The 12652-nt window shown below is 41.6% G+C and overlaps 2 protein-coding genes across 2 annotated transcripts in view; one reads left to right on the forward strand and one right to left on the reverse strand.

Moving 5' to 3' along the window:
- LOC133446242 (cohesin subunit SA-2-like) overlaps positions 1 to 2030 on the forward strand; it is a 50383-nt gene extending 48353 nt beyond the window's left edge. The window contains exon 32 of the mRNA XM_061724232.1: positions 701 to 2030. Coding sequence (XP_061580216.1) covers positions 701 to 857 — 157 coding nt within the window. The 3' untranslated portion in view covers positions 858 to 2030. The remainder of the gene's footprint in view (positions 1 to 700) is intronic.
- Positions 2031 to 5088: 3058 nt separating this feature from the next.
- On the reverse strand, positions 5089 to 10297 carry LOC133446260 (uncharacterized). The gene is made up of 4 exons (XM_061724263.1): positions 10234 to 10297; positions 6019 to 6495; positions 5794 to 5928; positions 5089 to 5267 (listed from the first exon to the last, which is right to left on the reverse strand). Exons 2-4 carry the CDS (start codon positions 6477 to 6479, stop codon positions 5117 to 5119), a joined length of 747 nt encoding a protein of 248 aa, XP_061580247.1. The 5' UTR covers positions 6480 to 6495; positions 10234 to 10297; the 3' UTR covers positions 5089 to 5116.
- Between the last annotated feature and the right edge of the window lie 2355 nt (positions 10298 to 12652).

A 12652-nucleotide genomic window follows, 5' to 3' on the forward strand; every position in this document is an offset into this window, starting at 1 on the left:
CGTTAAGTCTCTGATTCCTCAATGCGACTCCAAACAGACGAATTTGTGATCAATTCCCGCCAAGCCGAGCTTCCAACTTCTCCAAGATCTTCTCCATCTTGCCAATGAGCTCAAAAACCACCGCTAGCCTGCGATTCTGTTCAAGAATCGCATCCAGCTTACGGCTTTGCTCTCCCAGCGTTAAAGTTTGAGTGCTTAACCCCGTGCTCATTCCTTCAGAAACGTCGGGCAGCTCAGAAAGGGCCAGAACGGCTGTCGCCGACTTACGCGATTGTCGATAGACCAGGAAAATCCCCACTCCAATTAGAAGAAATCCTGCTATCATAAATCCAATTATGAAGCGTCTTCAACGTCCTCGACGGACAGGATCTTGAGGCACAACGGCTTCCAGTTTTTGTAGGAATCCATTGTGTATCCAGCAAAAAATGTCCCATCGGGGCAGGAGGGCTCCCTTACCCCCTGACTCCTCGTCGCAAAAATGTGGTCAATTGTGCTGAGAGACCAGTTAATCAATCCCATGATTGTAGAGTTTCGGAGGAGTGAAAAGGAGAGACTCTGAAGACGAGACAGGACAAAAGCAGTAGCAGGGCAGATAGATAAGGGAGAGGAGCAGAAAAAGCGTCCGCCTTCGCTGAGAGCCGGAAGTAGAAGGTTTAACCCCAGAACCGTTTTAACCTCCCTCCCTTTCCCCCCCCTGCAGCTGCCAGGACCGGGACCAGATCCAGGACCGGGACCAGATCCAGGACCGGGACCAGATCCAGGACCGGGATCCTCTCTCCGTCCTGCTGGAGTCTCCTGCCTCCGTCCTCAGCCTCAGCAGCGACGTGGAGGACGGACCGGTGGAGGTGGAGCTGTGAGTCTGGACCGGTACCAGGACCGGACCTGCAGAGAACTGGACATGCAGAGACCTGGACCTGCAGAGACCTGGACCTGCAGAGACCTGGACCTGCAGAGACCTGGACCTGCCTGGACCTGCAGAGACCTGGACCTGCAGAGAACTGGACCTGCAGAGACCTGGACCTGCAGAGACCTGGACCTGCAGAGACCTGGACCTGCAGAGACCTGGACCTGCTGAGGCCCTGTTTCCACATATCAAAAACGCTGGTGTTTTCATGCGTTTTGTTCGTTCGTTTACACGAAAACGAAGCTCAAATTCTCCAAAAACCATCATTTCTGAAAACTCCGGCCAAAGTGTAGATTTTTAAAACCTCCGTCTTCACGTTTGCTTGTAAACGGAGAGAAACGGACATTTATTCTTCAGAACGTCACATTATGAGACAGAAACGTCACCAGCGTCATGAGTGACACCTGTGGTTACAATTAGTTTGTAACCGTCAATATTTTCTTGTATTTTACCTGTTTTATATTTTAAAGTAACTGCACTTCTCTGTCACTCCAAACCAAAGACTCTGGTTCATCTTGGAAGTAACTGGAAGTTACTCGTGTCATTTGTTGATGTTTTTTTCCAGGATTCTGATTGGCTAGCATGACTTTATCTTCTCGTTACACTGCCCCCTGTAGGTTTGGCTGCTCATAGCACCTTAACAGATATTTATGCAGGTTCCTGGAAATGATGGGGTTTTTATAAACGTAGAGGGGGAAATATCCGTTTTTGTAAATACTCTGTGGAAACGTGGCCAGAGACCGGATCCGCCTGGACCAGAACCCGCCCTGGTACCAGCAGGACGACCTGCCTGCCCTCCGGCCGACGGTGCAGCGTTTGCTAAACAGTATATTTGTAGATCAGGGACCTGAAGCTGAACTCGGGTCGACGTGGTTCTGGTTCTGGTTCTGTTTCTGGTTCTGGTTCTGGTTCTGTTCTGAACTGGACTGTAAACACGACCCGTATTAATGTTCAGAGACGCTACGTTGAGACATTTGTACCATGTTTTTTTACATAAAGCTGCTGTTTCTCGTTTTCTTAGACCAGAATATTGAGTTGTTGCTTTAATTTCCTTCCTGTCACTTTATGTAAAGTATTTTAAATAAAAACTGAAGTATAATATTCAAATGGATCTAATAAACTCCTATAAAACCATCAGACCTTCAAACCTGTTTATTCTTTTAACGTGTGTGTGTGTGTGTGTGTGTGTGTGTGTGTGTGTGTGTGTGTGTGTGTGTGTGTGTGTGTGTGTGTGTGTGTGTGTGTGTGTGTGTATATAATATAATGAAAATAGATAAATAAATAAAGTGTATCTATAGTGGGGGGGGGGGCAACCCCACCACTCGCGAGACCAGAGGCCGACACGGAAGAACCCGGAACCCAGGCCACCAGCAACCCCACAGAGGGGAGAAGTAGGAGGGAGGAAACCCACCGCCAGCGAGCCCCCCTCCCGCCCCTGGTGTTGAGTGCATTTGATTAATGCCATAAAAACATGGAGGGGGAGTTCAGGGTATCATACTGACAATGACCCCCCCCCCCTCCAGAACTACGTGTCCTTGTTAAATGTATTTATTAAGTGTTGAATGTGCAGTGTCTACAGTGTTATTAAAACGGTGAGGCGGGGAGTGCCGGGCCACGCGGGACAATGTCCCCCCCGCCCCAGACCCCCCACCCCTTGGCATGTGTGCGTATGAATCGTGGAGGGGGGGCAGGAGGGGGAACGGAGGCCGAAGCCAAGAGGCAGGACCAGTAGAGCCGGCCCTGGAAGGACGCCCATGCTCCCCCACCGGCCATCCAGGCGGAGGGGGAAATGGTCCAGCATCCCCCCATTCATACTGACGACATAAAACATAGACACCTGAGAATAACTCCACCCATCCACCGCGCCCGGCCGCACCCCCCCCCCCCCCGGCGGCCCCCGCCCAGCGATGGTGGACCAAGGCGGCAATGCCCCCCAGCGCAGACAGCCATCCCCCACCCAGGCAGGGCCGGCCCTTCGAGCGGGACCCCCACAGCCAGCACCCCCAGGAAAAAAACGGAGACGCCCAGCAGCACATTTTGCAGCAACAGCCTGTTCAAGGCAAAGGAGAGATACACTAGAGGAAACATTCTTTTAGGTTTGGAACGCTTCATCTGACATTACTAGAAAACTTAAAACGTATACAGATTTTTTTCATATATCCTGCCACAATCCTGCCTCAAGCTCCTTTAACATAATTAACTAGTTTAGTTTTACGTTGTGAGCCGGACCGCTGATCCCGTCACAACTTTGAATCACGCTCTTTCACCACGTGACTTTGTCAGCCATCTTTTCTTTTGCCTCACCACGTGTATGAACACACACACACACACACACACACACACACACACACACACACACACACACACACACACTCAGTCAGTCACATACATACATAATCTGAAGGTATGATGTTGTTTTATCATCTTTTTAACACTTGTGTAAATACATTCTGATTCATTTGAATGAGAGAAGTTGCTTGTGTTTATTTTATACATATTTGTCACAACTGCTGGTTTAAATGTCTGTGCTCGGACTCCTCCCTTCACTTATTCTGAAGAATAACTTACCTTGAGACTGATTTTGCTGTTTAGTTTTCATTTTCCTGATTATGTCAGGTGGTGCCCCGTTTTGATTAATTCATTTTGATAATTCAATTTGATAAATAATTGTAACTTTATGAATTATTAATAATTGTCCAAGGACAATTATTAATAACTCTTTGATAACTGAACAAGAACCCCCTTTGTGGCACGACAGAACATTGAACCTGATGGAAAGTTTTCTTAGCTTTCTTTTTTTTTAACTACTTTTGCTTTTTTTATTTATTTATTTTTATTTTATTAACATACAGTACAAACAACAACAAAGGACGACATCGAGTTACAATAATATGTATCTAGGTGTGTGTGTGTGTGTGTGTGTGTGTGTATGTGTGTATGTGTGTGTGTGTGTGTATGCGTGTGTGTGTGTGTGTGTGTGTGTATGTGTGTGTGTGTGTGTATGCGTGTGTGTGTGTGTGTGTGTGTGTGTGTGTGTGTGTGTGTGTGTGTGTGTGTGTGTGTATGCGTGTGTGTGTGTGTGTGTGCGTGTGTGTGTGTGTATACTGTATATAATATAATGAAAGTAGATAAATAAATAAAGAACATTATTTTTTAAATAAATAAAAAAACAGATAAATAATTATCATATAGAGTGATATAGCACGATATAATATAAAGTAATATATGTAATACTATAATAGCATGTAATAATAATACCCTAATATAACAATAATTTTTATAATATAATAACATATAACAAAATGAGGTCACTATACTATAATATATAACATTATAATAATACTATAGTTTAACATCCCATGAGATCTCATAACATAATATAATAATACACTATAAAACAATATATCACGATAATGCCAAGAATAATTATTATACTATATAGTATTATAATAGAATTGGTAATATATATATACAGTATATATATATATATATATATATATATATATATATATATATATATTGCAATGAGGGGCGAGGTCAGACCGGGGCATCAGGGAGGCAAACAGGGGGTCGGATTAAACCTACCCATGATGCACCAGGAGGAGAGCAGGGGGTCAGATTAAACCTACCCATGATGCACCAGGAGGAGAGCAGGGGGTCAGATTAAACCTACCCATGATGCACCAGGAGGAGAGCAGGGGGTCAGATTAAACCTACCCATGATGCACCAGGAGGAGAGCAGGGGGTCAGATTAAACCTACCCATGATGCACCAGGAGGAGAGCAGGGGGTCAGATTAAACCTACCCATGATGCACCAGGAGGAGAGCAGGGGGTCAGATTAAACCTACCCATGATGCACCAGGAGGAGAGCAGGGGACCCCCCACCAGCAGGTTGTCCCCCCGCCAGACTCCAAGTTGCCCGACCGGGAGCCCCAGCAAGAGGCAGGAAACCCCCCCTCCCTCCCTACCTTTGCTTTTTGAGCACCATATGATAGTGAACACGTTCACTATCATGATATCAGAGGGTGGTATGAACCAGGATCTGCCTCTTCACACATGACTAAAGAGCAACTCAGATTTATGACACTCACACAATAACATTTCAATGACAGAGTTGCAAAATGTATTTATTTGTATACAAAACTACATTTGAAATACATTTGAAATACATTTGAGCATGCAAAACTTATGAGTAACTGCCAGTTGCATCCTTACATGTAACCATATCCACCATGTGGATAAAAGGGCGGGTAGGGGTGTGGAACCGGCGGGAGGAAGTCATTGAGACTCAGTCGTCTGCTCGGGCAGATGGAGTTTTCTTCCAGGTATCTGTTATACCGGCTCACGTTGGCTGCAGCAAGCCTGCAAGAAAGAGTTTATCAGCACAAAGATTTAACATCAACACATAAGACAAGAAATGTGACAGAAGTCAGAAAATCAATGAGTAAGGTTCCTTAAAAGTACTGCACATGAAGTTTTTTCCTGCATGCATTTTACATGTTAATGTTAGTAATTCGCGGTCAAACACTAACTATTAATTAATTTATATCCATTATATATTTATATCATTTTAATGGCTTTTTTACATGTTTAATCGCCTGAAGCCACAGACGCCGCCGGTTGCTCTGAAATGGTCGTGATCCTGTCGGAATCTTTTAAAACTTTAGTCCGCCGGTGGAATAGCGATTCGTGCAACCGTTTACGCAACAACCAGACATGTAGATGCCGGGAACAGTTTGTAAATGCCTGCTAACCAGTTGCTACCTCGTATTTCAGTCATAACTGCTGGAGAACAACAACAATTCTGTTGCCAAAATGTGCGCGCAACATTATATGACATAGGCTGAATACGGGTCTACATAGATAAAGACTTTATTTATTCACTAACATTATTTCAGGGGTATATCCATTTGGACAAAGGGACGGGTCCGGAAGGTTTTTGACGACATCAGCGAGATAAACTCCTCTGCGAAGCGGGATCCGGTTTTCCTCCTTATCCCCACTCATGTTGGCTGCAGCATCCCTGCATAAAGAGTTTATCAGCACAAGTATTTAGCATCAAAATACATATGAGAATGCAGAACTGATGAGTAACTGCTGGTTGCATCCTCACCTGTAGGGGTGTGGAACCGGTTTGATATCATCAATGATACTGATTCGTTTGGGATCCCAGATGCAGTTTTCCTCCAGGCCACTCTTCACCATCCCACAGCTGGGCGGTACCCAGGCCGCGTCGTATCCCCCGTCACTCCAGGTCTTCTGGAGAGGGTGGCCCTGATGGCTGATGGCAATCACTTTTCCCACGTTGACCGTAACCTTAATGACAACCTTGTCATTCTCAGGCCAATCAATGGGATAGCGTTTGGCCTTCTCCAGGTCTCTGCTGAGGTAGACGCCAGGGCCGAGCATCCCGCCCTTAGACTGATGAAATCCTCCCCTACGGATGGCCCGAGCATTCGCCCTGGTGGTGCCGTGGTACATCATGTAGGTTCGATTATTCTCTGGCTGTGGGGTGAGGAGCCGACACACCCCCGGCGGCATGAAGTCATCTTCAGCCCATTTATACCCACTCATGTTGGCTGCAGGATCTCTGCAAAAAAGAGTTTATCAGAACAAAGATTTAGCATCAACACAGGTGAGTTAAGAAATCAGAAAATCAGTGAGAACGGTTCCTTGAAAGTGTTTTTTTCTGCCTGCATTTTATATGTTAATGTTAGTATTTGGCAGTCAGACAGCCTGGGTGGGATGGTACCAGAGGTGTCTTCAGTATTCATTCATTACTCAGGTAGAAGTATAGATACTAGAGTTTAAAAATACTCCTGTAGAAGTTGAAGTATCAACTCAAGTTTTTTACTCAAGTAAAAGTATAAAAGTACTGGTTTCAAAACTACTTAAATAATAAAAGTAAAAGTAATGTAAGGGGGAAAAAAGCCATTAAGGACAAAAGCCATTGAAAATGAATGTATCTTAGTATAATGCAAATATATTAAAGAAGCATATATGTGTACTATTGAGCATTAACATGTGTTAATATAAATATATTAAAGAAGCATATATGTGTACTATTGAGCATTAACATGTGTTAATATAAATATATTAAAGAAGCATATATGTGCACTATAGAGCATTAACATGTTAATATAAATATATTAAAGAAGCATATATGTGTACTATTGAGCATTAACATGTTAATATAAATATATTAAAGAAGCATATATGTGTACTATTGAGCATTAACATGTTAATATAAATATATTAAAGAAGCATATATGTGTACTATTGAGCATTAACATGTTAATATAAATATATTAAAGAAGCATATATGTGTACTATTGAGCATTAACATGTTAATATAAATATATTAAAGAAGCATATATGTGTACTATTGAGCATTAACATGTGTTAATATAAATATATTAAAGAAGCATATATGTGTACTATTGAGCATTAACATGTGTTAATATAAATATATTAAAGAAGCATATATGTGTACTATTGAGCATTAACATGTGTTAATATAAATATATTAAAGAAGCATATATGTGTACTATTGAGCATTAACATGTGTTTCAGAGAGCAGCAGATATGATGACTAGTTGTCTATAAGTATTGTAATGGTGCAAAAAGTCAAACGTTCATGTTCATGTTATCATTTATCCTAACCTTTATTGGAATGTACATCCAAGTTTAGTTGCAGGAATCTGAGGGAACGGATGTAAGAACAAAACTGGACAAGAACATCTGAAACAACCACAACCAAATTCACTCTATCCGGATGGAGCAATTTAACTGGATAGTTTTTATTTAAAGGCTGAAATGAAATAGAGTAACGAGGCTGTTTTTAAAATGTAAGGAGTAAAAAGTACAGATAATTGTGGAAAATGTAAGAAGTAAAAGTAAAAAGTCATCTGAAAAATAATTTCTACTTAAGTAAGGTAACTAAGTATTTGTACTTTGTTACTTGACACATCTGGTTGGTACACAACAAATCGTTTTGTTTTCAGGTACTGTATATATTTTTACTGTAGTTTAGGCCTTAAAAGCTATGAATTAAAAAACATTTTAAAAAAAATTAAAAAGCTGTGACAAACTATGTTCTTTGATTCTGACAGTACAAATAAAAATAAGTACAAATAAAATGTTTTCACATTCAGAACTGGCTGGTTCAGTTTTGGCCCTAAAGCCGAAGCTCCAGCAGACGAGAAGATGAAACTGAAACAGCAGCTTCACCAGGTTTGGCTGCTGCTTCAATCTGATGCCAAACGTTGTGTTCTGTTTTGTTAAATTACACCTGGGAGTCCTGAACTATTACTATGTTTCAGTTTATTCTTCCACTTTGAAGTAAAGTCTCCAAAAAACGGTTTGTAGATTCGTACTAAAACAGTACTTTACAACTATTGTTGCTGTGTCTTGGTTACTATTTTATGATGAAAAAGGGCAAAAAATGTACATGCAAACTAAAACATTTGCTTTCCTCAGCTGTTAAGTCACACGATTATAATAAAAGATTCTCTGAAATGTCTAACAGAGCTCTATCTTCAATCCTGAAAGAAGTAGCTCTGGGGTGAAGGCCGTCTGTCCTCCATAAATCCTGCTGAGTTCTGATTGGATGGCTCCAGTGGCCTGATTAGTATCTCCTACTACTCTATAAGTCAGCTGGAGTGTACAGATGCTTTTGCAAAGTTAGCTCAAACACATTAAAATGTAAGAATATCTTGTTTTTAAAGAATTTTGTAATATAATTGTCCCCAAAAACCATTCATGAACAGAACCTGCAGCTCTGTGGAAGAACTGGGGACGAGACGTTCATTCGTTCTTACTCACTCAGCTAATAAGACCACGTAAAGTCGTCAAAGTGCGTCACTTGAATTGGAAACAATTTTTATATTTATTATACAAAATACAACAATAAGAAAACAGTTGGCCCAACAGATTCCTACATGAATCCCAGCTGTTACAATGGGCCTGTGTATAAGGTTTGATTTAAAGCTCTTCGATCATTTTAGTTTTTCTTGACTGTACTGGAGTCAATTCTTCAATTCTTTCTAGTTTAAATAGAAACTAAAACTGTGTTAACTGGCTTCCAACTGAAAGATGGAGGGATGAAGTTTAGACGTTAACGTTTTCAACCGAATCTTAAACAAAGGTTATTTCCCTCCTAGAAGAGGAACGCTTGTGCCGGCCGGTGCTTCTCTGAGAACGACCGGAGCTTCGTCTGAGCTGCAGCAGATTTGGTCAGTCAGAGTTTTCAGGGAAGGTCCTTTGCTTGTTAGAAAAGCAGTCGTTCAGTTTCTTATTCAACGTTTTGATAAACTTGAATGTTAGAAGTGTGTGATGTCTCTTAAGGTTTTACAAATGCAACTTAAGAGAACAAGTTAGTTCAATTCAAACTTCTTCCTGACTGAAAGGTTGACTGTTCACAGCTGTCAGACCCGTGCATGAGTTGTACGTATAACTGTATAACTGGCTTTTTTGTAGCTTTAACAACCAATTTTTTTTTTTGTTAAATATTGTCACACTTTAAATGGACGGATTATATTATTAAATTATTTACTTTACTTTACGATGCCACAGCCGAACCTATTGTTCAGTTCTGGAACAGTTCATATGAACTGAGAGGAAACTCTTTGTTCCCTCAAAAGTGTCACTCAGAGAAGAGGGGGAACTTTTTCACACTGCGCGGTCAAAGAGTGGAAGAACTTCCAGAGGAAGTCGTGCAGGCCCAGTCTGTGAACTCTTTCAACAACAGACTGGATAGTTCTGGTCAAACAAAGACTTTTTGTATGATTTTAGAGCTGATAGGTGATGCAAAATGGAATCAATTCATCTGTGTGTGATTTTATGAAATGTTTTGAATGTAAATTTTAGTCCTATGTATTTATTGTAAGTTATTCTTGATACCGATGTAAAGGACATGTCCTGTATCGGTCAATTTATTAAACTTTACTTAATTTGGATGTGCTGGTGAAATCAGTCTCTCAGTTCAACCACAATATCTCTTCATGATTTAATAAAGTTGATTTTGTCCATGGCTTTTCAATTTAATTTGCTAATTCTTTTTGTCGGACAAGAATTTTTAGATTTTTTAATACCTGACATGTTTCGGCGATTCCTTTCGCCTTCATCAGTCACCAGATCCTCTGACCCTCGGACTATGATGAAAGCATTCGTTGAAACATGTCAGGCATTTAAAAAACCTAAACATTCTTGTCCAACAAAAAGAATTAACAAATTAAACATCTCTTCACACTCACAGACAGGATCATAATTCCTGCATAAATCCAGTTTTTTAGGGAGAGGTCTAAAAGTGTGTGTTGCTCTGACGTACCTGTGTCCGTGTCCGTCTCAGAGTGAAGCCCGAATCCTGCGCCTCCTCCTCTTTAAACCTGTCGGCTTCAGAAGGAAATGCCACATACGGATCTCCTCAGTTCACTTTCGTTTCAGGTCGTCCACGCTCAGGAAACTCCTCGCTGGGCGTGGTCGTCCCAGCTCTACATTACAGACCTGGGCCCTCATTTATCAACAGTGCGTAGAAAAGGTCCTAAATTCTGTCGTAGGAGTGAAATTTAGAATGTGTGTAAGTACAAAAAAATCTGGATTTATCAAACGTGCGGACGCTGGTCGTACGCACATCAGTGATGATAAATCCCACCTGTTCTAAACTGCCCTGCTCGTGCACGGTTAGCATCATTTACATCAGAAACGCCTCCAATTGACCATATATGGAGCAACAACAGCTCCCGCTTGGAGGTTTACAAACTTTATTGAACAAAATTCTGTAGAGTTTACAACAAAAGGCAAATGAAACAAAATAATCAATTATCTACAAATATTGAACATTTGGGGGGGTTGAGAGCAAAAAAAAAAAAAAAAAAGAAGATACATTTACTGACAAGCTATGGGAAGTGTATTAATAAAAATGAAGAAACAAAGACATTGTTTCATATAAGCTTTTGGCAATATCGTTTTTTTCACAGTGTTTCTCAACCCTGGTCCTCGTGGACCCCTGTCCAGCATGTTTTAGATGTTTCCCTGCACCAACACACCTGATTCTAATTAAAGGTCCTAATTAGCTTGTCACCAAGGTCTGCACAGTTCTGTTGATGACACAGGTACTTGTATCACGGTGTGCTGAAGCAGGGAAACATCTAAAACATGCAGGGCAGGGGGTCCCGAGGACCGGAGTTGAGAACCACTGGTTTAAGAGACGCTAAGTACAGTTTACATTCATTTTTCTGTTGTACAATGGAGGGTTTGCTGTTATTCCATTTGCATTTATGTATGTGATATTTGGCTTGTAAAATAATTATGTTGACCATGTTTGATATATTTCTTGGAAGATTATCCATAAATTAAGATTTGGTTGGAGTAAAAGCTCCTGCTTGGAGGTGCAAACACCAATAAAGCTGTTCTGCAGAATAAATGAGTCGTGCGTTCCTCCAGGCCACCGGGCAACGACGGGCAACAGAGACATAGTTGCATCGCAGATTATTTGTGCACTGATTTAATGAAATCCTTTCATGTCCACGTAACTGAATTCATTGTGTGATGGTGCTTTTATTGTGATTTGGGTGCAATAAAGCTCCAATTATGTTTGGGAATCCGGCGATGGCGTGAAATCCTCGTTTAATTTGGGTTTGTTGGTGATGTGTGTATGGAAACTGGGTGTAAATTAGGGCCAGAGAAATTATTTCATACAACACTGCCGGCATGATTCTGCTGCGAAATGCCGCATGTCTCCAATCTCTCTCTGAAATGTTCCGGTGGACAAAAATCCCAGGGTGGACAGGAGCTGGATGTGACTGGGATGGAGTTGTAAATCACAGCATAGATCCATCAGAATGTTTTTGGGGAAGCGGTACCTGCTGAGAAGCCGCTCCGTGCTCTCACTGAACAGATCAGCGCTCTTTGAAAACGCGCTCTCTGCGGAGCGTGTTTTTGCGGAGCGCACGGTCTCTAAATCCTCCAACAGTGCAAGATAAGCCATGGTACTTGTATTTTCTTTTCAGGTCGTCCTGCCAAAGCTGTCTTTTATAGCTTTTCACACCAATTATTCAAAATGTCTGAATTACTTATGGAAAATTTTTATTAATTGGAGGAAACGGGGAACATGTGCACATGTTCCCCGTTCAGTCACAGTTCAGCGATCTCAAACTTCACATGTAAAGTTTGAGACTCTTTTAATGGGTTCTATTTGTAGTTTCACTGTTCTACCACTAGGTTTTGTGCGTACGTATGGTCGGAGCTGTGCGTATATTTACACGTTTTTCTGCGCACAAATACATGTTGATAAATACCATACTTTGCGTGGGAATGCTCGTACGCACGCTTTACGCACAGATCTGTGCGTACGCACGGTTGATAAATGAGGCCCCTGGTTTTTTTCCTTTATCTCTTTTGCATAAAACCAGTTTTACAAGTCAAAGCATCTCTGGCAAGCTCATGGGCATCAGCGGGAAAAGTTACACTAAACCAAGATGTCTTTACTGTGCGGCAATCCAGTCCGCGCACATTTCTGCCATATTTCATTTGAAATGCTCATGTTCAGTTTCTTTCTGATGCAAACGTCTTCCCAGAGCACTTTACTGTGACGGTACAAGTCAAGGTCATACACCGTAAATCAGTGTAGTTGCATCTATACCGTGCTAATTTGGACAGTTTTTTTAAAAGAACCAAAACAAAAAAGCAGACTGGGGGAACTCCCCAGTGCATTGTGGGAAGTCTGGTAGCGGTGTAGGTCTATGGCA

The sequence above is a fragment of the Cololabis saira genome, chromosome 6, assembly GCF_033807715.1.
Source record: "Cololabis saira isolate AMF1-May2022 chromosome 6, fColSai1.1, whole genome shotgun sequence".
Lineage (NCBI taxonomy): Eukaryota > Metazoa > Chordata > Actinopteri > Beloniformes > Belonidae > Cololabis > Cololabis saira.